Below are 25,079 nucleotides of genomic sequence, written 5' to 3'. Positions count from 1 at the left end.
TCATCACAATGTTCTCCATCTGTTTTTCCACCCCAGTGTTTCTCAGTATCTCTTTCTATCCCTCACTTTCTGACTTTTGTTTCTCTTGCTCCTTTCCTGATTCTCTGTATCTTTCTCTCCCTCTGATTCTCGGTCTCTGATACTGCTCCTCTGTTATTCTCCTTCTGTTTCTACCCTGTGTTTCTGCCTCTCTATTTCTCAACCTGATTCTCAATGTCACAATGCCTGTATCTACCCCACACTCGCAAAGCACCCACCCCACCTGCCATCCACCACATCACCCCCCCCCCCCCCCAAACTTCTCCACAGTATTGCAGTATTGTGGTCTCCATCAGTTTTCCTACTATCAACATCCAGTGTCATGTCTGTAGCTTCCTGAGTTATCCTTTGTTCACCTTTATTTTACAAACAATGGGGTCACATTTGCAATGCTTCTGTCCCTTGGGACTAAACACATTCAGACAGACCTGGAAAATGTTTTCAATGGTTCCACAATTTATTCCCTTAGCTCTTTCAGCAATCTAGGCTGCAGGCTATCTGGGCCTGACAACTTTTCTACCTAGTGTTACCAACCTTCCCTCTGTTCTGGCTTGAGCCACTTACCCACCTGATTCAGACCCACTGGAATGTCAGATCACCCTAAGCAATTTCTGCTTACACTTGCCCAATTTTGATTTGATACAATTTATTATTGTCACAAGTACCTAAGTCCAGTGAAAAGTTTTGTTGCGTGTAGTACAGGCAGATCACACCATACAAAGTGCCTGATAGTAATAGAACAGAGCAAGGATTACAATGCTTTGGTTATAGAGCAGGTGCATAAAGAGAAAGATCAACATTACATTTAAAATTTGAAGTCCATTCAGAAGTCTAACACCAGCAGGGATGAAGCTGTTCTTGAATCTGTTGGTACGTGTTTAAGCTTTTGTGTCATCCTCCCAACTGAAGAGTTTGGAAAAAATCATAACCGGTGTGGGAGTGGTCTTTATGTTGGTGCCTTGCTGAGAGAGAAATATAGATGGAGTCAATGGATGGAAGGTAGCTAGTATGATGGACTGGGCTGTGTTCATAACTCTCTGTAGTTTCTTACAGTTCCAGGCAGACCAGCTGCCATACGAAGCTATGATGCATGCCAAGAGAATGCTTTCTAGGTTGGATCTAAGAGACTTTAAGGATTTGCTGAATGTCCTTAGCCTCCTGAGGAAGTAGACACGATGCTGTGCTTTCTTAATTATAACATCAATATTGGTGGACCAGAACAGATTGTTGATGATCATTGCTCCCAGAAACTTGACGCTCTCAGTCATCTCCACCTCAACATCATTGACGTAGACAGGAGTGTTCCCTCCACCTTACTTCCTGAAGTCAATGACCAGCACTTTCATTTTGCTGATATTGAGGGACAGCTCATTATCTTTACACCACGACACTAAGTACTCTACCTTTTCCTGTATTCTGTCTTGTTTTCGTTTGAGATCCAGTCTACGACAGTGGTGTTGTCAGCGAATTTCTAGATAGAGTTAGGATGAAACTTGGCTATACAGTCATGAGTGTATAGGGAGTATAGTAAGGGGCCGAGTAAGCAGCTTTGCAGGGCGCCAGTATTGAGGAATATTGTGGAAGAAGTGGTGCCTATTCTTTCTGATTGCAGTCTGTGGGTCAAGAAATTGAGGATCCAGATGCAGAGGGCGGAGCAGAAACCTCGGTCTTGGAGTTTGGAGATTAGTTTGGTTGGAATTATGGTGTTGAAGGTGAAGCTGTAGTCAGTGAATAGGAGCCTAATGTAGGTATCCTTGTTATGGGATGTTCCAAGAATGATTGATGGAATCTGCCATGGACCTGTTGTGACAGGAGGTGAGTTGCAAGGGATCAAGGCAGGCTGGGATTGATGTGAAACATGACTAACCTCTTGAAGCACTTCATAATTATTGAGATCAGAGCCATTGGACAGAAGTCATTGAAACACACTCTAAGTTTTCTTTGGCACCAGGATGATGGTGGTCTTCTTGAAGCAGGCGGGGACATCGGATCATAGTAAGGAAAGGTTAAATATGTCAGTGAATACTCCCACTAGCTGGTATGCGGAGGATCTGAGTGCACAGCTAGGGACTCCATCTGGGCCAGTCGTTTTCCGTGGGCTTCACTCTCAAAAATGCTGATCAGACATCTGCGTCAGCTGTCTGGCAGGTGACATCATTTCACTGACATTCTGTTCAAAGCAAGCATAAAATGCATTGAGCTCATGAGGGAGGGAGCAATTTTGTTCAGTAAACTCCATGCAACTACATTCATCCAACTTAATCCTGTCCTTATCTCTTCTTTGCCCTTAGAAGGTGATTATTTCTCAGTTCACTGTCAACACTCAAACCTTCCCTCAATTCCTTTTCTCTATGCACCCTTTTCAATTTTATGCCTCCTCTGCTACTTCCAAAACTAGGCTTATTTGCCAACACACACCCCCAATCTCAGTTTTAAAGTCACCTCCCACAACATTTGAGATTCACGCAGCTAGATACAGTTCCTTTTCTGTTTAGGTAAAGCCCATCTCTTCCAAATAGCTTTCTCATTTTCCAAGAATGATCCACAATGTTGCAAATATCTAACCCCTTCCTGCCAAACATGTTACCTCCCTGATCCGTCTTTGCCTGAATGGTGGAGCTTGAGGCACAGGTAGTATTTCTGAAATTATTGCCCTGGAGATCCTGCATTTTAATCTCCTCTCCAACACCTGAAACTGATCCTGCAAGACCTCTAAGCTATCCAATGTTGTCAGTTCCCACATGAACTACTATCCCTCTAGTACCACGAGTACCGAGAGTGTGAATAACTACTACCACTCACTGTTCACCCTCCCTTTCCAGAAGTTTATCTAGTCTTTCCATATGTCCTATAACCTTGCACCTGGAAGGCAACAAACCATATGGGACCCATGATCTCGACTGCAAACTAGATTATCTATCCCTTGAAATATTCAATCATTCACAACTATTCCTTACTAATTTGCCTACTATCCTCTGTCTCTTTTTCCAGAGTGGCCTCAGCTACTATGGTTCTGTGTTTTCCGTCAAGTTATCCACCCTGACTCAGTCGTGTTGCTCACTGAATAGGCATCTAAAATTTCAGACCTGTTAGACAGCTCCAATAAGTTCTGGATTTCTGGGAGCTGCTGTCTCCTTTCCTTTCAATAAATGGTCACCCACACTCTTGTTATCTCTGAATTCCTTGCCTGCCTGTCGTGATGTAGAGTGACCACTCTGTGTTACAACTGCCCCAGAAACTTCTTTTTGTACGGTGTGGAGTGAGGAGATCCACTGCTCCAAATCAGCCACATGTAGTTCAGAGTAGAAAGGAAGTAGGAGTGTACGAAAGCGGGAAATCGGGAGGGCAAAAAGGGGACATGAGAAAGCGTTGGCAAATAGAATTAAGGAGAATCCAAAGGGTTTTTACAAATATATTAAGGACTAAAGGGGACCTAGGGAGAGAATATGGCCTCTCAAAGATCAGTAAGGCGTCCTTTGTGTGGAGCCACAGAACATGGGAGATACTAAATGAATATTTTGCATCAGTATTTACTGTGGAATAGGATATGGAAGATATAGACTAAGAAATAGATGGTGATATCTTGCAAAATGTCCAGATTACAGAGGAGGAAGTGCTGGATGTCTTGAAATGGTTAAAGGTGGATAAATCCCCAGGACCTGATCATGTGTACCCAAGAACTCTGTGGGAAGCTAGAGAAGTGATTGCTGAGTCTCTTGCTGAGATATTTGTGTCATCGATAGTCATAGGTGAGGTGCCGGAAGACTGGAGGTTGGCAAACGTGTGCCACTGTTTAAGAAGAGTGGTAAAGACAAGTCAGGGAACTCTTGACCAGTGAGCCTGACCTTGGTGGTGGGCAAGTTGTCGGAGGGAATCCTGAGGGACAGGATGTACATGTATTTGGAAAGGCAAGGACTGATTAGGGATAGTCAACATGCATTTGTGCGTGGGAAATCATGTCTCACAAACTTGATTGAGTTTTTTGAAGAAGTAACGAAGATGATTGATGAGGGCAGAGCAGTCGATGTGATCTATATGGACTTCAGGGGTTTGACAAGGTACCCCTTGGGAGACTGATTAGCAATTTTAGATCTCATGGAATACAGGGAGAACTAGCCACTTGGATACAGAACTGGTTCAAAGGTAGAAGACAGAGGGTGGTGGAGGGTTGTTTTTCAAACTGGAGGCCTATAACCAGTGGAGTGCCACAAGGATCGGTGCTGGGCCCTCTACTTTTTGTCATTTGGATGCAAGCATAAGAGGTACAGTTAGTAAGTTTGCAGATGACACCAAAATTGGAGGTGTAGTGGATAGTGAAGAGGGTTACCTCAGATTACAACAGGATCTGGACCAGATGGGCCAGTGGGCTGAGAAGTGGCAGCTGAGGTTTAATTCGGATAAATGCGAGGTGCTGCATTTTGGAAAAGCAAATCTTAGCAGAAATTCTACACTTAATGGTAAGGTTTTAGGGAGTGTTGCTGAACAAAGAGACCTTGGAGTGCAGGTTTACTTGAAAGTGGAGTCGCAGGTAGATAGGATAGTGAAGAAGGTGTTTGGTATGCTTTCCTTTATTGGTCAGAGTATTGAGTACAGGAGTTGGGAGGTCATGTTGCAGCTGTACAGGACATTGGTTAGGCCACTGTTGGAATACTGCGTGCAATTCTGGTCTCCTTCCTATCAGAAAGATGTTGTGAAATTTGAAAGGGTTCAGAAAAGATTTACAAGGTTTTTGCCAGGGTTGGAGGAGTTGCGCTATAGGGAGAGGCTGGAGAGGCTGAACAGGCTGGGGCTGTTTTCCCTGGAGCGTCAGAGGCTAAGGGGCGACCTTATAGTGGTTTACAAAATTATGAGGGGCGTGGATAGGATAAATAGACAAAGTCTTTTCCCTGGGATTGGTGAGTCCAGAGCTAGAGGGCATAGGTTTAGGGTGAGAGGGGAAAGATTTAAAAGAGGCCTAAGGGGCAACATTTTCACGCAGAAGGTGGTACGTGTATGGAATGAGCTGCCAGAGGATGTGGTGGAGGCTGGTACAATTACAACATTTAAGAGACATTTGGATGGGTATCTGAATAGGAAAGACTTGGAGGGAAATGGGCCAGGTGCTGGCAGGTGGGACTAGATTGGGTTGGGATATCTGGTTGGCGGGGACAGGTTGGACCGAAAGGTCTGTTTCTATGCTGTACACCTCTATAACTCTATGACTGCTACCCTCTGGTACTTCAAGCAGACGTGACTGCCCTTGTTGTTTTGCCGATCTAAAACCACCTACATTTTACATGTTACACCATTCTTTGCCACTAGGACTTTCACAATCCTTCTTAGTGGAGATGACAGAGCAAACTTCTCCCAGAATCCTACTCAGTTACTTTTCAGAGACCCACTCTGTTGCTCCCCTTCTATTTCTCAGTTTCTGTTTCACCACTCTGTTTCCCCGTCTCTTGTTCCCCATTGTGATTGAGCCGTCATTTTCGAAAATATTTTCAGGTCCTCCTCAGTGGCCCACTTTGTTTCTCAGACTCGGTATCTTCACCTGTGTTTCTCGTCCCATTTCTTCCTGTCTCTCTTGCTTCTAGTTCTCATTACCCCCAACTCAAACCCCTTATCCCATTGGATTCTAACCCCACCCAAACCTGAATCAAACCCAACTTCTAACACTAATCATAACTCTACCCTAACCCTACTACAGACCTCACCCTAACCTGTACCCTCTCTACCATTGCAGGCGAGACTAACCTTAACACCCAGCCCTAACCTTAGCCCTGACCCAAACAGAAACTAGCCCCAACCAATCCTTAACCCGATAACAAACTAACCCTAATCCTATCACAAGAACCATTAGCATTGAACAGATACTACTGAACAAACTTGTAAAAATGCAGAAGAAAAGGATTTGGATATATCATTTGGTTAGAACAATTATGATAACTTTATTTCATTACAAATGAGGCAACACTTAGAAAGTTACCCACAGTCTACCAGGCAATTTGTCAACAACATCTCATGTTAACAAGTTTCAAGAAGATTTGTAGCTCAGGTGGAGGTTCTGGATGTAGGTTTGCTTGCGGAGCTGGTAGGTTTGTTTTCAGACATATTGTCACCATACGAGGTAACATCTTCAGTGAGCCTCTGGATGAAGCATTGGTGGCATAGCCTGCTTTCTATTTATGTATTTAGGTTTCCTTGGATTGGTGATGTCATTTCCTGTGGTGACATAGTTTCCTTGAAGACATCATTTCCTGACACCCCCCCCGCCCCCCCCCCCCCCAAGAAAAGGAACAGGAAATAACATCACTACTGGACATGATATCAACACAGGAAATGACATCACCGACTCAAGGAAACCTAAACATACAAATAGAAAGCAGGCCATGCCGCCACTGCTTCATCTGGAAGCTCACTGATGATGTTACCTAGTATAGTGATGAAACATCGGAAAACAAACCTTCCAGCTCAGTGAGCAAACCTACATCCAACATCTCATGTTAATTTTAGGTAAAGAAGCCAGACGAGTGACTGAATTATCAATAGGGGGAGCATTTTGCAGTCAGCAGCCATAACTCCATTAGATTCAAAATTGTTAACAAAAAGAAGGAAGGGCCTGAAATTGAAGTTCTGAACTAGGAGAGAGCCAGTTTTAATAAGATCAGGCATGCTTTGACCAGAACGGACCAGGAAAAGATACTTTTAATTTAATCTGTGTCAGTGGGAGCATTCAAGAAGGAAATACCAAGGGTATAGGGCCACCATGTTACAATAAAGCATGGAATCAACAAATCCAGTGAATCCTGGATATAAAAGGATAAAGAGGATGAGATAAAGAGAAAAAGGAAGGCTTATGGCACATATGGAAGGCTCGAAACAATAGATGCCATAGAGGAGTACTGAATGTCTTAGAATCCCTTCAGTGTGCAAACAGGCCATTTGGCCTAACAGGTCCATACCAAACCTCATCTCCATGCCCTATCCCTGTAATCCTGCATTTCCCATGGTTAACACACTTCACCTACCCATCCCTGGACACTATGGGTAATTTAACATGGCCAATCCACCTAAGTAGTGCATCTTTGGGCTGTTGGAGGAAACAGGAGCACCCGAGGAAACCCACGCAGACATGGGGAGAATGTGCAAACTGCACACAGTCATGCACTGAATGTGCAAGGGGAAACCTAAAAAGGAACTTTGGAGAGCACAGATAAGGTTGGTCATCAATGCTGCTATATCTGAGCCCCAGGGCATTGCTGCTAAAGGTTCTCAAGGCAGCCTAGGCACAGTCAACTTCAGTTGCCTCATCCATCAACTGATGATTAATTAGATAGTGTTCAGTTTCATCAGCAACTCCTCAGATACTGAAGCAGTCTATCTCCACATGCATCATAACCTAGAAACCATTCAGGCTTAGACTGATAAATGGCATTTATCATTTTTCCCAGATAAGTACCAGATAATGATCATTTACGACATTACAGTCTCATCACCTCCGTTGACACAGGAATACTTTTGCTGCTTCTCCTATCAACAACAACCTGGGATGACCAATCAGAAACTTGATTGATGCAACAAAAGCAGAACAGAGCATGGATATGCTACAAGTAAGTGTTTAAAAATCTAATTAAAAGCATCAGCAAGCATACTTACACAATCGCATTCTTACACCCATGCACAAAATATTTATTTGTGATGCTTTAATTTATTGTAACGAAGAAAGAAAAAAAATGTTACATTTGAAGTTCTGATTTAATTATACCTGCAAAGGCAGAAATAAGACTTTCCACATCATCTTGTATATGCAGTTGCAGTATTTCCTTCAGCAACGATTGACGATGGCTCTCCTGAGCAATGCCCATTTGTTTCAACTTTGCAGCAGTGAGTCTCAACAAAGCACGTCCTGTTGATAATGGTTTAGATGGTTTTACTTATTTATAAATGACATCTTAGAGTGTTATATAGGAAACTAAACCTGATTACAACTCATTCGTTACCCTGCAAGCATTTTGATAGAATTTGTATTAATTAATGATAGAATTTTCATTAATTCCATCTAAAATCAATATAATAAACTGGTTTTTAAAACAAGCTGCACACTTTGTTCAACATTTTTCTTAGAAACATGTCATGTAAAAACAATTTTAGCCAATAATTAGCAAATATCAATGTTAATATTAGCTTAATCAGGATTCTAGGCATTTTATTAAAATGCTGTTGCAAAAAAAACTAACATGTTGGCAATGAGTTGCTTATAAACAAATAAAGTGCAAACCTCAGGCAAAAAAATATGCAATTTGTATTGTGAACCAATTCAAATTATGGTGATACAATTTGAACTCAGCAGTAATGAACATTACGCATTTCCAGTACAAAGATCATTCAGTTCCAGACTAAATCTGAAAAACAAGTTAAATTCTGTTGAATTATCAAGAAGACTCATTGTTCAGATACAGGATCAATAATTGATTAGTGTCAATCCCAGTTGCAATTCAAACAGGAAAACATATGACATTAAATTATTCATCTTCCACATGGCTTTCATCTGAAGGAAGTTGAATCACCCACATTCACCAGAATGTGTCATCCAGGGTTTTAATCATAATTGTCCTTTGACTTTCACTTGCAGTAACCTTGCATGAATGATCTAAATGATCAACTTGTGCAGTTTAACAGTTCTAAATTTATTCAGCTCTTTTCAAACCTGTTAGTGCCTACACAAAGAAGGAATTATACACACATTAATAAATATATTTCCCGTGATACCCTTCACACGAAATGAGATGATTTGAAAGGGCAGAAAGGTAATACAAAATCTATCATTCTTGTGAGGCCCAGAAGTGTCCCTTTCAGAACATGACGTCAAGTTATTAAAACAACATGGAAACTTTGACTACTCTGATTTCATCTGAAGTTTAGCCATGTGGAGTGGATATCAGTCATGGTTAAAGTAAATACCTGGCCCCTTCGTCTACTATTGCCAAGAATAAACCAAAATAGTAGTTGCAGGAGATGGCGGCAGCAGCAGCAACTTAAACCAGAAGGTGGTGCCAGGTGCTTCAGTATGGTGGGCACAGCATCAAGTTTGAGTCCATTTTAGGACCATGCAGCTTCAGGCAGATTCATGTCAGCAACAACACAATGGAGTCATGTTTGCACCAAAGAATGGCGACATAGTTCCAGTGGCAGCATTATGGTTCCAGGCCATGGCTGGGCTCAGGTATCTGATAATGTAGGTGGTGCCATTCCAGCTGCGGTAGCGTTCTCCCCATGTCCGCGTGAGTTTCCTCGGAGTGCTCTTGCTTCCTCCCACAGTCCCAAAATTGGCCATGCTAAATTACGCATAGTATCCAGAGATGCACAGGCTAAGTGTATTAGCCATTGAAAATGTAGGGTTACACGGATAGGGCAGGGAAGTGAATCTGGGTAGGATGCTCTTCAGAGGGTAGGAGTGAACTTGATGGGCTGAATGGCCTGCTTCCACACTGTAGGGATTTCTTGGTTTTGGGCACCTGAGTATTTGTAGACTGAGGGATCAACTTTGTGGCTTTGTTTTTGAGGCAACAAGGAGTCATGGCAGGGGTGGGCACTTGCTTTTCTATTGGCTGTTACTTTTGTTTCTGCTTTTAAGTAAATATTTTTATTGAGAAGAAAAAGGTTTTTGGGTTTTTTTTACAAAATCACTACAAAATAGTCTAACCACTTTACAATATAATAACAGCATCAATATAAATTAAGAAAACTAACTACTAATCTACTCTACAAACTACCAAAACACAAAATAAGATACAAGAAAGAAGACTGTTTACATAAAAACTAGTATAGTACATAACTAACATCAAAAAAAAAGAGAAAAAAGGTAAATAAATAAATAAGCATTCTAAATAAAATTATATCAAGTCATAACAAGACCCGTATTTATACGGGATTCTTACTCCCAAAGGCCCCCGAACCAACAAACATCATCCTCACGGATAAAGAGAGACCCTAAATAGTATGCACTGACGTAGTTCAAAAGGGGCCGTCATGTTCTATAAAATAATTCCGTTTTTTGGGACACCATATTTGGAAGGAAGTCCAGGGGAATATGTTCCATAACTATCCTATGCCAATTCGAAAGTCCTGGGGGACTTTCCAATACCTAACTTGCCAAAATGTTTTTCCTTGCACAAAAGGAGAGGACAGTAACAGTTTCTTCCCATATGCATCTGGAGATGGAAGATTAGGAAAGCCCAAAAGGAGAGACACTGGGTCCAACCCAATCTCCATTCCAAAAATCTTTACCAAGGCATTCGCTACACTGTCCCAGTATCTACGAATTTTATGGCATGTCCACGAACAATGAGTGAGAGTACCAACTTCTACTTTACATTTAGGGCACACTGGGGATGCCTCTGCCTTAAACTTTGCAAGCTGCTCTGGTGCTATATGAGCCCAATGAAGTATCTTCAATTGAATAGCCTGGGTTCTATTACAGATAGAGATCTTCCTGGCATTTTCCCAGATATCCTCCCATATCTTTAAGGAGATTTCCATCCCTAATTCTTGAGTCTAGGTTTTATATAACCCTTCTGTGTCCTTCGATACCTTATTACCTAGCAAGTAGTATAGGGTGTACCCATTGGCCAAAGCACTCTCCTTTCCATATCTGATTTGTAAGATTAGTCATCAATGTGGTCTTTTTTTGTACAAAGTCTCACACTTGAAAATATCAAAAAAGGTCCTTGCTAGGCAACATCTGACGCAGATGTTTGAAAGACATCATGATCTCCCCATCACACAGATCTCCCAAACAGGAGATGTTTCTGGACTCCCAAATTTTAAATCCAACATCTGTCAAGTCGGGGTGAAATCCCAACATTGCTACTATAGGAGTAAAAGAGGAGGTTTTTTGTAAATTACCCTCACCCTGTTGTATCATCCTCCAAGCTTTGATTGTGTTTAGTACAATCGGGCTTTTACAATAATCCGTGATATTTCTCATCTTATCCATAAATAATAGATTGATGAGGGGGCATTTTGCTTGGGAAGCCTCGATATCCAGCCAAATTGATTGTGGATCACAAGAGACCCTATCAGCCACATATGATAGCAGGGACCTCAGTTGGTACTTCTTAAAATCCGGAAAATTTAGACCTCCCCTTACTTGTGGGAGCTGCAACTTCTTTAATTTAATAAGGGGCCGTGTATGATTCCAAATAAAGGAGCCGAGACAACCGTAAAGCTTACGCAGCGCCTGTGTCGGCAACATCTGAGGAAGCATTTCCATGGGGTATAATAGCCGAGGGAGAATATTCATCTTGATCAAAGCTATTCTTCCCAGCCAGGATATGGGGAGATCTTCCCAACATTGGAGGTCCTGCCTTATTTTCTCTAATAAATGCATATAATTAGCTTTATATAGCTGACCAAATACCAGGGGTAATTAAAATACCTAAATAGAAAAAAAACCTCCCAGTGACCACCGAAAGGGGAAGCGGGATCAATATGCAAAATTTTATATGCTGGTAAGACCTTCTAGTGGCATGGCCTCTGACTTCGTAAAGTTAATTTTGTACCCTGAAAACATACCAAATAAATTAACCACTTGAATTAAGCAGGGCACAGATATCGATGGATCACTTAAGGAGGATGTCATCTGCATAAAGAGTGATGTTATGCTTACCCGATCCTACCTCTGGGGCTGTTGTATTGGGGTCAGTTTGGATAGCTTCCACCTGTGGTTTGATCACTAGTGTAAATAGTAGTGGTGAGAGAGGGCATCCTTGACGACAACCTCTGCCAACACTAAAACTACCTAATTTTACGCAGTTAGTAATCACCACTGCTTTTGGGTAGTTATATAACACTGCGACTGGTTTGGTAAAAACCTCTCCAATGCCAAACCGCTCTATAGTATATGAAAAAATGGCCATTCCACCTGGTCAAATGCTTTCTCTGCATCTCAGGAGATGACTAAACCCGGTATCGCTCTTTGCTGGCAGACTTGTACCATGTGTATTACTCTTCTGATATTATAGTAGATCTGTGATCCTTAATAAATCCAGTCTGATCCTCTTTTATAATAATTGGTAAAACCCTCTCCAGTCTTAATGCCAGCATTTATGAGAGGATTTTAAAGTCCACATTCAATAAGAATACAGGTCTGTACGAAGTACAGTCATCTGGGGCTTTTCCTTTCTTAAGAATGAGAGAGATATTTGCTTCTCTTAGAGAGGGTGGGAGACTACCCTGACTATAATGAATAGTTATACATATCTATAAGTGGTCTGGTGAATTAATCTATAAACTCTTTATAGAACTCAACCTGAAATCTGTCAGGCCCGGGCGCTTTACCGCTCTGGAGCTGCCTCACCGCCTCCTGCACCTCCTGAGTTGTCAGGGGGTTGTTCAAAAGAGACACCTGCTCCGAGGTTAAGCTTGAAAGGACCATACTCCATCTTCCTCACTGTATCCTCACAGCCCTCTGACTGATACACTCTAAACAGAACTTCCTAAAAGCTGCATTGATCATTTTAGGATCACAAGTCAAAGTACCAGCACCTTCTCTAATAGGTGTAATGAATTGGGGAGCCTTTGTCTTTCTGGCAAAGTATGCTAGATACCTGCTTGGCTTATCGCCTTGCTCAAATAATCTCTGCTTCGCACCTAGTATCTCCCTCTTTGCTGTTTAAGTTCGGTATTCAAAGTAGCCCTGAGGGTTGTAATCCACTGTAATTTAGTAATAGATGGCCTATCTACATACGTTGACTCAGCCGCCTGTGAGATAATCAAGCTGTGCACATATGCCTGAGCAGTCTCCCACATAACCGATGGGTTACTGGTTGTACTCGAATTGATAGCCCAGAAAGATTTAAATTCCTGCGAGTAGTTTTTTATGAACTTACTATCCTTCAATAGGAAAGTGTCCATATGCTAATGTCGGGAATGCATCTTGTTGCCATTAGTCTTGACCTTCATATACAGAGGAACCTTGATTATCTGAATACCAATTATCTGAAAATTGGATTATCCGAAGGAGATTTCGAGGTCCCGATAGAAACATTACATCAAAGACATGTTTAAACAGGCACCATCTCCAAATGACTGACCTCCCATACACTCTTTCCCCACAGTTTCACCTGGAGTTCTATAGGGGGATGTACCCTAAACCCTCATTGCCCAGATAATCTGACTAACATTGTCCTGTACAGGGCGGAGGTGGAACCTGCCAAAAAGTTGCAGTAAAAATTTGTGCACGCGTGTGTGTACGCTCACGTGCACATGCACATGCTATTTGGAAACTTACCCCACAAAGGCAGCAACAGCAGCAGCAGTCTTATTGTTGGTGTCCAGTCCGGCTGCCCCAGACAGGGGGCGGGGGCAGTGCTGGTCAGGAATGCAGGGTGGGGGGGGGGGGGGGGGGGGGGGGGAGGGAGGGGGTGTTGAACGGTGTGGGGGGGCAGAACTGGACTGGGTTGGGGTGGGGATGTGTTGGATGGGGACGGGGGCTCGCACGCTGTGTGCTTCTGCAGTCTCCTGAACGGGGAGCCCAGAGCAAAGGCATTTAAATCGATTAACCGAAAAATTGATTATCCAAACGAAATAGTGCCCGCCCACCTCATTCGGATAATCGAGGTTCCCTGAGCACTGCTGCATGGTCAAGACAATATCAAATTCAGAAAGGTTGAAAAGGTTGAAAAAAAAAATCAATTCTGGTATGGCACTTGTGCAGGTTAGAATAAAAAGTAAAATCTCTACCCTCAGGGTGAAAACACCTCCACACATCTACCAGTCCCAACTCCCTCTTCAGATCAACCAACTGCCTAGATCTCAGAGATATGCCCACAAAGCTCCCAGGTATCCTGTCCACCTCGGGATCGATTACTCAATGAAAATCTCCCCCTATAATTATGTGACACACCCTAAGGGCCATCAACTTGGAGAGCACACCTGTTACGAATTTAAAAAGATGTGCTGGGGTGCAATACACATTCAAAATTCCATACTCCTCTCCATACATTAGGGCTTTAAGCATTATAAACTGTCCGACTAGTCTTTTATCTTGCTTAACATTTGGAATGGAAGATTCTTCTGGATAAGAACGGCCACTCCCTTACTTTTCGAATTAAAAGATGAAAAGAACACCTGACCAAATCCCCCCTGCTGCAGCTTCAAATGCTCCTTATCAAGTAGGTGTGTTTACTGTAAAAGGGCTAAATCAACCTTCTCTTTTTTAAGACTTGAAAGTATCTTTTTCCTTTTAATTGACGAGTGGTTCACTTTGACATTCCAAGTGCACCATTTAATGAATGACTAGCCATGATTGTTCAAGAAAGTCCAAGACCCCCCCAGTAGGAAAAATCCCACCCACTTGAGTATTGAGTAGAGATCATAAACAATTCACATAAATTTAAAAATACAACTTCTGAAACAACTAAATCAAGACTTACAAGAACTACTCCTAAGAAATGATAACATAAGACATAATTAAAAGCAGACTTTCCCCCTTGACCACAGGGGGCACTCCTATCATCCAATGATCCCACCATAACACCTCCCAGCTAGAGCTGTGCCCTCGGCCCAGACTTCGCAATGTAAGGTAAACAAATACTAATGTCTGATAATGCAAGAATTAGAAGTGGGCAACCAACCTGCCCCTCCATATTATTACCTCGGCATTCTTAACAAAGCAACATGCAATAAAATATATAAAATTATAATCCCAGCAAATATTAAAGGAAAACTCATAAAAACATCCAAAAACCAGATAAACCAAGCAAGTTATAAATAAAAGTTAAGAGAAAGAAACCCTCCAAGGAAGGATGAAAAAGAGAGAGGGGGAAGGAGGAGGAGGAAATAAAGAGTTAAAATAAAATAATTGCCCATATAGTTCAAATCCTTCAGTCTATTTGAGAGCATCCAAAAATTTTTTTTGCTTTTTCTGGCGATCCAAAGTTATACACAGACTCTCCATGACTGAAGCACAGCGTTGCCGGGTATCTCATGGAGTACTGAATATTTAAATCCCTCAGATGCTTCTTTACTGCGTCAAACACCTTCCTCTTGCATACCACAACTGGAGAGAAGTCCTGGAACAGCATTATTTTGGATCCCTTGTATACCATGGCTTCGGGATCCTTCCCTAAAGCTCTGGAGGCCTCCAGCAGCATCTGCTTGTCCCTGTAATGCTGAAATCGTACTAGAACTGGGCAGGGACGCTGGTATGACCCAGGCTTACACACAGCAACCCGGTGGGCCCGCTCAACACACACCCACCTAACTCAGACTCCATCTTCAGCAGTTGTGGGAACCGTTGCTCCAAAAAGTCATCAAGCTGGCCTTCCTCCTCCCATTCGGGAAGGCCCAGAAACTGAATATTCTTCTGACTACCTCAATTTTCGAGGTCATCAATCTGCCCTTCCAAGGCCAGGACTCGACTTCACTGCCGCTCCCTCACCACCAGACGCCTGGAGGAAGAACGCCTCATCTTCCGCCTCGGAACACTTCAACTCCGGGGCATCAATGTGGACTTCAACAGTTTCCTCATTTCCCCTTCGCCCACCTCACCCTAGTTCCAAACTTCCAGCTCAGCACTGTCCCCATGACTTGTCCGGACTTGTCCGACCTGCCTATCTCCTTTTCCACCTATCCACTCCACCCTCTCCTCCCTGACCTATGACCTTCATCCCCTCCCCCACTCACCCATTGTACTCTATGCTACTTTCTCCCCACCCCCACCCTCCTCTAGCTTATCTCTCCACGCTTCAGGCTCACTGCCTTTATTCCTGACGAAGAGCTTTTGCCTGAAACATCGATTTAAAAGCTCCTTGGATGCTGCCTGAACTGCTGTGCTCTTCCAGCACCACTAATCCAGAATCCGGCTTCCAGCATCTGCAGTCATTGTTTTTAGTTCCAGAGCCTAGACTTGAACCACGGAAGAGTCAGCAGTGGTCTCGGAGGCTCGTTGCTCCCCCCCCTCCAACACGCTGCCAGAGTTTCTCGACTCCTACCTGGACCGGGTCTCCTCAATCGAAGCATCGATCTTCTCTCAGAGCTTGACAAACTGCAAGATCAAGCTCGCCTCTGCATGTAGGGCCCCTGGGGCGACCGCAGACACATCTGTTGCTGCTGGGGTGGGGGGTCCCGCCTGTTGCAAACTTCGTGATCCTTTATCTTCAGTCATTTTAGAATGTACCAAACTGCTAAAATTTGGCGCAAAATGATTATAGCAGTTAGGAAAAAGCTATTTTTAATAATTTAAAAAGTGAGGGGAGGGTAGGTACCCCATTTTGTCTGTGTCCTGGGCAGAGCTCAGCAGTTTCAGACCTACTGGGTTGCCACCAACGTGAATCACCCCCCCCCCCCTCCACCGGCTTCTGTTTTTAATCTTGTCTTTTGTAAACTAACATGGTGCCAGTGAATCAAGACTTTGTACACTTTTCACTGTACTTGAATATGCGTGACAATAAAATCTAAAGTGAAGTCTAAACTTTTCAACCGCAATACGTGGTCCATTATCTAATCCTAAACCATTCCCAATCAAACAAAAGCCTGTGTACTTCGGTAAAAGACAGAGTTGCAATTGAGACGAGGAATTGGCTGTCATGAAGGTGTCAGTGATGACCAATCACAACAGCATTCAGGATTTGTGCAAAGTTTACTCTTAGAAATCCAAATGCAACCTGTAGGACTAAATTTGTATTTTGCTAATGGGAAAGTACTTGGAATATTGTGTACAGTTCTGGTCACCACATTTTAGGAAGGATGTGGAAGCATTCGAAAGGTAGCAGAGGAGATTTACTAGGATGTTGCTTGGTATGGTGGGAAAGTCTTTTGAGGAAAGGCTGAGAGACTTGAGGCTGTTTTCATTTGAGAGAAGAAGGTTAAGAGGTGACTAAAGAGAAACATACAAGATGATCAGAGGATTAGATAGGGTGGACACAGAGGTTTTTTCCTTGGATGGTGATGGCTAGCAAAAGGGGACATAGATTTAAATTGAGGGGCGATAGATAGGGTCAGAGGTAGTTCTTTACTCAGAATAGTAAGGGTGTGGAACGCCTTGCCTGCCACAGTAGTGGACTCACCAACTCGAAAGGCATTTAGTTGGTCATTGGATAAACATATAGATGATAATGGAATAGTGTAGGTTAGATGGGCTTCTGATTGGTTTCATTGGTCAACACAACATGTAATGCGCTGTAATGTTCTATGTATCATCAACCACTGTTTGGAAGCAGTATTAAGAAAATCTGTGCTGCATCTGCATGCTGTCCTCAACCACCAGATTTTGTATTTTGCCTAGTTGTCAACACTAGGTTTAGAGATGATGTGACAAAACTGTGATGACAGTGGATAGATTTCTCGGCCTGGGAAAATATAAATCATTCAACTTCAACTGGGGTACCACCTCTTCATCCTATTACCATGTTAAAAATGACAACACCAGGTTAGAGTCCAATGGGTTTAATCGGAAGTACCAGCTTTCAGGTCGCTGCTCCTTAACCACCTGATGAAGGAGCAGCGCTCTGAAAGCTAGTGCTTCCAAATAAACCTGTTGGATTATAACATTGTGTTGTGATTTTTTTAAACTTTGTCCACCCCAGTTCAACACCAGCTCCTCCACATCATCCTATTACCAGATTTACTTCATTATGTACTTATTGCTTTTTAAAAGTCATTGTTGTTCCCAATTCCTCATGGTTCAGGCACTCCTGAAGAAACTCCCACTACCATGTATATTTTCAATAAAGCTGAAAAATGTGTTGCTGGAAAAGCGCAGCAGGTCAGGCAGCATCCAAGGAGCAGGAGAATCGACGTTTCGGGCATAAGCCCTTCCTCAGGAATGCTTCAGGAATATTTTCAATAAAACCAAACTGAGTATGTGTCATGACATAGTGATTTTTAAATTACTTCATGACTCAAGCATGAACTAGCATGTTCAAGTATAGCACAAATAATGCTATCAAGAGATATCAGTTTGTTGTTTTCTTCTTACAGGCTGCCTGCTAAAATAATGCATAACATGATCATGCCTGAAAAGAAACAAAAATCAGTCATCATGATCAACTTGATCAATCTCAATAACTGCATGAGAAGCACTTGGGCCCAAACAGCTGTCACTGCAAAAGGACATATTCTGGAAAGAGTAAACAACATCGAAGCAGATCTTGGATGAAATGCATGAACGGGTTTGGTATGTCTCACTGACAGTCAATATTCTGAGTAATCACTGATGAACGCAAAGTCCCAACACACACTAATATAGATCAATATAGTCTTAAAAACTCCAATAACATACTCTGTGGTTGACAAATTTATATCTGAATTTCTACATTTGGTGAATGAGGAGGTTGTAATGTTTACACTATGTTTGAAGTTTATTAAATAATTACAGACAAAGCATGCTTATCTGCACTGCAAACAGGTATTTTTAGAACATAAAACATAGCAGCGCAGTACAGGCCTTTCAGCACGTGTAAGATGTGCTGACCTGTGAAACTAATCTGAATCCCCTCTAACCTACATTATTCCATTATCATCCATATATTTATCCAATCTCCAATTAAATGCTCTTAAAGTTGGCAAGTCTACTCCTGTTGCAGACATGGCATTCCATGCACTTACTACTGTCTGAGCAAAGAACCTACCTCTGACATTTGTCCTACATCTATCACCCCTCAAGTTAAAGCTAAGGTAGTAATTTTTGAAAAGATTTGTAGCTCAGGTTGAGGTTCTGGATGTATGTTTGCTTGTTGAGCTGGAAGGTTTCTTTTGAGACATTTCATCACCGTACTAGGTAACATCATCAGTAAGCCTCCAGTGAAGCACGAGTGGTATGCCCCAATTTCTATTTAAGTGTTTAGCTTTCTTTGGGTGGGTGATATCATTTCCGGTTTTTCTTGTCAGAGGAAGGTAGATGGGGTCCAAATCAGTGTATTTATTGATGAAGTTCCAGTTGGAATACCATGATTCAAGGAATTCTCATGTGTCTCTCTCTTTGGTTTGTCCTAGGATGGATGTGTTGTCCCAGTCAAAGTGGTGCCCTTCTTCATCTGTATGTAAGGATTCTAGTGATAGTGGGTCATGTCTTTTTGTGGCTAGTTGATGTTCATGTAACCTGGTGGCATTGCTCTTCTCTTCATGGTTCCTCAATGCTGCAGTGTGTGGTGGCTCATTGAAATGACGTCCTAATGCAGCTTCATTTGTGGGTGTTGCCATGATTGCTTCTGTAGTTCAGTATTTGGTCCGGGTATGTTGTTTTCCTGTAGATGCAGGTTTGAAATTCCCCATGGATTGTTTGCTCTACTGTGACATCTAGTAATGGCAGTTTGTTGTTGTTCTCTTCTTTTGTGAATTTAATGCCAGTGAGGATATTATTGATGGTGTTGTAGGTTTCCTCTAATTTGTTTTGTTTGGTGATGACAAAGGTGTCATCCACGTAGCAGATCCAAAGTTTGTGGTGGACTTTTGGCAGAGCTGTTTGTTCAAGTCTCTGCATTACTGCCTCTGCTGGGTCTCCTGATATTGATGATCCCACGGGTGTTCCATTAATTTGTTTGTAGGTCTCGTCATTGAATGTGAAGTGGGTGGTAAGGCACAGATTCACTAGCTTGACACTGTTATCTTTGCTGATGAAGTTGACGCTGTCTGGTGTTTGTGTCTTTGGTTCTTTTAGTAGTATAGTCAGTGTTTCTTTGGTCAGGTTGATTTTAATGAATGTGAACAGGGCTGTTATGTCAGACCATTATTTCATTCTCTTCTTAGTGTCTTTGATGGTGTTCAGGAATTCCTGCGTGAAGTGAATGGAGTGGCATGAGTCTTCTGCTAAGTGTTTCAGTCTTTGGTGTAGCTCCTTGGCTATGTTGGTGTTCCAGGTAATGAGTTTATGGGCATGGGGTGGTAGGGGTGGGGAGCCTCCTAGTTTGTGTATTTCAGGTAATCCGCAGTTGGGTAGTCCGGATTACCTAAAGTACACAAACCAGCAGAGCCCCCCCCATACCCATAGACTCATCACCTGAAACAACAACGTACAGACTACCCAAGGAATTCCAAAGACTAAAACACTTATTAGAAAAGTTACACCACTCCATTCATTCCACCAGGAATTCCTGAACTCCAAATACACCAAGATAGAAGAGGATCAAATAATAGTCTCCTTTGACGTAACAGCCCTGTTTGCATCCATTAACATCAACCTGGCCAAAGAAACACTGACTACACTACCAGAAGAACCAAAGACACAAACATCAAACAGCGCCAACTTCATCAGCAAACAGCTGATGAACAAACAGCTCAAACAGAAAACGAGAACAATAAAAACTGTCATCCCTAAATGTCACAGCAGAGTGAACAATCAATGGGGAACTTCAAACTTATGTCTATAGGAAAACAACACACCCGGACCAAATATTGAACTACAGAAGCAATCATTCCAACACCCACAGATGAAGCTACATTAGGACATTATTTAAATGAGCCACCACACACTGCAGCACCGAGGAACTACAAACAGCAGAAGAGGAAAACCTATGCAGCATATTCAAGAAGAATGGGTACCCAATAAACACAGTCCGCCAATGTCCCAGCAATAAACCCAAACAAGCAGACACAAAGTGCCCAGAAATCCTAGCCACTTTTCCCCACATCAAAGGCACCTCAGAAATGATGTCCACAGTACTCAGACCTCTTAGCATCATAGTAGCCCACAAACCTACCAACACACTTAAACAGCGGCTAATGAACTTAAAAAGACCCTACACAGACAAGCAAGACAAATATCATTTACAAAATACCATGCAAGCACTGTAACGAACACTATATCGGACAAACAGGCAGAAAACTAGCCACCAGGTTACATGAACATTAACTATCCACAAAAAGACATGACCCACTCTCGCTAGTATCCTTAAATACAGATGAAGAAGGACATCACTTTGACTGGGACAACACATCCATCGTAGGACAAGCCAAACGGAGGCACACACGAGAATTCCTTGAAGCGTGGCATTCCAACCAGAACTCCATCAATAAACATATCGATTTGGACTCCACCTACCATACTCTGAGAAAAAGAACCGGAAATGATATCAACCACCCAAAGAAAACTAAACGCATAAATAGAAAGCGGGACATACCACCAGTGCTTCACCGGAGGCTCACTGATGACGTTACCTACTATGGTATCAAAATGTCTTAAAGCTATATCCCCTTTTGCCAGCCATCATTATCCAAGGAAAAAGGCTCTCTCTTTCCACTCCATCTAATCCTCTGATCATCTTGTATGTCTCTATTAAGTCACCTCTTAACCACCTTCTCTCTAACAAAAGCAGCCTCAAGTCCCTCAGCCTTTCCACATAAGACCTTCCATCCTTACCAGGCAACATCCTGGTAAATCTCCTCTGCACCCTTGCCAATGCTTTCACATCCTTCCTATAATGTGGCGACCAGAACTTCATGCAATACTCCAAGTGCAGCCGCACCAGAGTTTTCTACAGCTGGAACGTGACTTCATGGCTCCAAAACCCAATTTCTCAACCAATAAAAACTAACACACTGTATGCCTTCTTAACAGCCTTATAAACTTGGGAGGCAACTTTCAGGGATCTATGTACATGGACACAGAGAACTCTCTGCTTATCCACACTGCCAAGAATCTTACCATTAATCCAGTACTTTGTATTCCTGTTACTCCTTCCAAAGTGAATCACCTCACACTTTTCCACATTAAACTCCATTTGCCACCTCTCAGTCCAGCTCTGCTGCTATGTCTCTCTGTAACCTGCAACATCCTTTGGCACTGCCCACAACTCCATTTGTCATCTGCAAATTTACTAACCTTTCCTTCTACCTTCTCATCCAGGTCATTTATAAAAATGACAAATAGCAGTGGCCCCAAAACAGATCCTTGTGGTACACCACTAGTAACTATTGGTGCAAATGGTCTAACTGCTGCCAAAATAAGCTGTGGCTAGTCAGCAAATTCAACATAACAATACAAATGTAAGAACATGATCTTATTATGAAGCAAGCTGATGATAATATTGGACAAGTCAGATCCCAGAGTAAAATTTGGGTTGGTAGATCATAATTTAGAGGAGATCAGACACTAAACATATTTACAAAAGGCTGCCAATGTATTTTTAGCAAAAGAAAATCATGAACTATATGAGCACTATCAGAATAATTTTATTACAAACACCAGAAAGAAACATTCATTCATTTTATCTCAGTAATAGCATCAGAGACACTCAAACCTCAGCGAGGAGTCATTCATACTGAAGCTCTTGCTCAACTAGCACAGCAGTAACCAGTTTCTTTTCAGCAAATTTCTTCACATTCACAAGATACTGTTTTCTTAGTTTCTTCAAAATCTCTCCCTAAGCTCTTAAAACAAACTCCTCACTCAGTTCAACAGGCTTCTAGGTAGTTTTCCTCTTTGACAACTCCACAACTTTTGTTTCTGAAGCACTCTTTTCACTGAGTTAGGAATACTCCCCAGACCTGACTACTTGGAAATTCCTAATAACTGCACCTTTATTGTTACGTCTCTTCTCTCTTAATGAATTTGCTTCTGGCTCTCTCTTCTGCTGGTTGTAAAACTCAAGTCAGTAAACAACTTAGCAATTGATTTCTCTAGGTGGCTTGTTGGTCATTAGCTAAAACCATATGACTTTATGTAAATACCGTTTTTAACTCAATGTTCAAAATTACTTCCTAATTGTCAGAAAAAGACCTTCACAGAACTAAAAACCAAAATCCATTTTTCCTTCACTTTAAAATATAAATTCCCAAATAATAACGAATTATGAATCTTCATCACAATAACGAGAGATAAAAACAGGAGAAGGCCATTCAGCTCTATGAGCCAACTGCACCAATGAGATCATGTTGGTGTTGTACTTCAACACTTTTTACCTGGACCATCCTCATATTGTCAATATTTTAAAATGTACCACATTTCAGGAAATCTGATATTTCACATCAGGTACGCTGTATGTACGCTACATGTTCTACCACCCAAACTTATTACCTTGCATTCCAAGGAAGAACATTTGCCTTATAGCCAGAATTAAAAAGAAACACATCTTGCACCCAACTCCACATTGCTCACAGACTATGATGAAAGAAGCGGAGGAACTCAGAAAAAAATGTGTTGCTTATGTCATCAGGGTTTTCACTGCTCTTCTAAAGTTATGATGAACCTTAGTCCCTCTGGTACAACTTACATATCAATCACAATTGAAATGCTCTCAGACTGCCAAGTACCTGTCCATAAATGAGAATGGGAATCATTTGACTACATATGCTCCACATGCACGCACAGAAGATATTAGACCTTGACCGTAGGGGAATGGTCAAAAAAAAATGGCAAGTTCAAATTACAAACAAAAACAGAAATTGCTGGAAAATCTCAGCAGGTCTGGCAGTATTTCTGGAAAGAAATCCAAATTAACATTTTGGGTCTCGTGACCCTTCTTCAGAACTAGACCTGAAACCTAACCAGTAACCGGAGGAAATAAAGGCATATTTTGTCAGAGGTTTTAGTCTGGTACTCATTACATCAATTCTTAACAATACCAATAAAGAAAACCAACATTTATGCTGCATAAGAGTGCTAATTAGTTGAAAGTGCACTCTGATTCATAGAGGGAGTGCTATGGAAAATGCAGTAGTTATTGGTGATTGATTGATAACTGCCAGGTTTTGTTCCAATTTTAAACCAGGTGGGCTCACATTGATTGGTTAGGACATTAGTCAGAGAAATGAACCAGTAAATGGCTGTGATCTATTACGTTGACTTGAAACTGCATGTGTCCTTTCTGTCTCCAAAGAAGCGCCCAGTCTATTAATGTATGTATCTTATAGTACATGCAAGTGCTTAATCTGCAAGACCAACCACCAATCCAAAATTGTTGTCAGTGTAATTCTTTGCATACTCTGGTTTATCCAGCAAATATTGTCCGATTGCAGAATCACATTGTGCAAAGCATTCAACACAGTGTCCAATCAGGTTAGTTGATATGGTTTAGAAATCTATTTCTTTCTTGTGGTAGTTACTTCACCTCCACAGCAGTCTGTAGTAGAAAATTCCACAGATTCACCACTCTTTGAATGAAGAAACTTCTTATCTCAATCCAAGTTTCTTGAAACTGTGACCACAGGTTCTGGATCATGACAGACAGGGGAAAACGTCATTCCTGAATTCAGTCCAATCAGAATTGTCAAAATATTTAATGAGATTCTCTCTCATTCATGTAAACTTCAGTGAAAACAGGCCAAGTTGCCCTAATCTTTCTTCATAAGACAAACCTGCCACCCCAGGAATCAGTCTGTTGAACCTTCACTGCACATCCTCTGCAGCAAGTATGAGATCTATGCAGCAAATACTTAAGGGCTGAACCTCTCTAGCAAAGGCGGCCAACGTATCATTTCACTTAATTGCTTGCTTCACTTATAGGCTTGTTTTAACCCGTGCACGAAAACACCAGAGTCCCTTTGTACATCAGCCTTTCCCAATATATCATATTTCAATAATAAGCTATATTGTCAGCACTAGATCTTTATATTTTTCTGCATCACTGATGACAATTGAAATGGGAATAGGACTGTTCTGAAAACCAAGCGTTGTGTAAAGACTTACTGCTCTTTTTGAAAAGCATGTTACTCATTCCTGATGAAGGGCTTATGCCCGAAACATCAATTCTCCTGCTCATCGGATGTTGCCTGACCTGTTGTGCTTTTCCAGCACCACACTCTCGGCTACTGATTACTAAGCACTGTTTATGTTGTTACTTATTCAACCAGGCCAGGACAGAGAAAAGCCAAAAACAAAATTTCACAGAATCCTTACAGTGTGAAAACAGGCCCTTTGGCACAACAGGTCCACACCAACCCTCTGAAGAGTAACCCACCCAGACTCAATCCCCTACTCTATTTTCCTATATTTACCCCTAACTAATGCACCTAACCTAACCCCCCCAACCCCCACCCCCAAACAGCACGGGCAATTTAGCACAGCCAATCCACCCTAACTTGCACATATTTGGATTGTGAGGGGAAACCGGAGCACCCAGAGG

General features: G+C 42.0%; 1 protein-coding gene across 1 annotated transcript in view; it reads right to left on the bottom strand.

The window, feature by feature from the left end:
• Window positions 1-668: 668 nt before the first annotated feature.
• The window catches only part of LOC140454466 (uncharacterized), a 65,350-nt gene continuing 40,939 nt past the window's right edge, over window positions 669-25,079 (bottom strand). The window contains exons 5-6 of the mRNA XM_072549234.1: window positions 7,784-7,924; window positions 669-2,209 (exon numbers count right to left, since the gene is read on the bottom strand). Coding sequence (XP_072405335.1) covers window positions 2,199-2,209; window positions 7,784-7,924 — 152 coding nt within the window. The 3' untranslated portion in view covers window positions 669-2,198. The remainder of the gene's footprint in view (window positions 2,210-7,783; window positions 7,925-25,079) is intronic.

The sequence above is a fragment of the Chiloscyllium punctatum genome, chromosome 3 (assembly GCF_047496795.1).
Source record: "Chiloscyllium punctatum isolate Juve2018m chromosome 3, sChiPun1.3, whole genome shotgun sequence".
NCBI classification, from domain to species: Eukaryota; Metazoa; Chordata; class Chondrichthyes; order Orectolobiformes; family Hemiscylliidae; genus Chiloscyllium; species Chiloscyllium punctatum.
The sequence above is the reverse complement of the archived record's forward strand: the minus strand, read 5'-3'. Positions and strand labels throughout refer to the sequence as shown.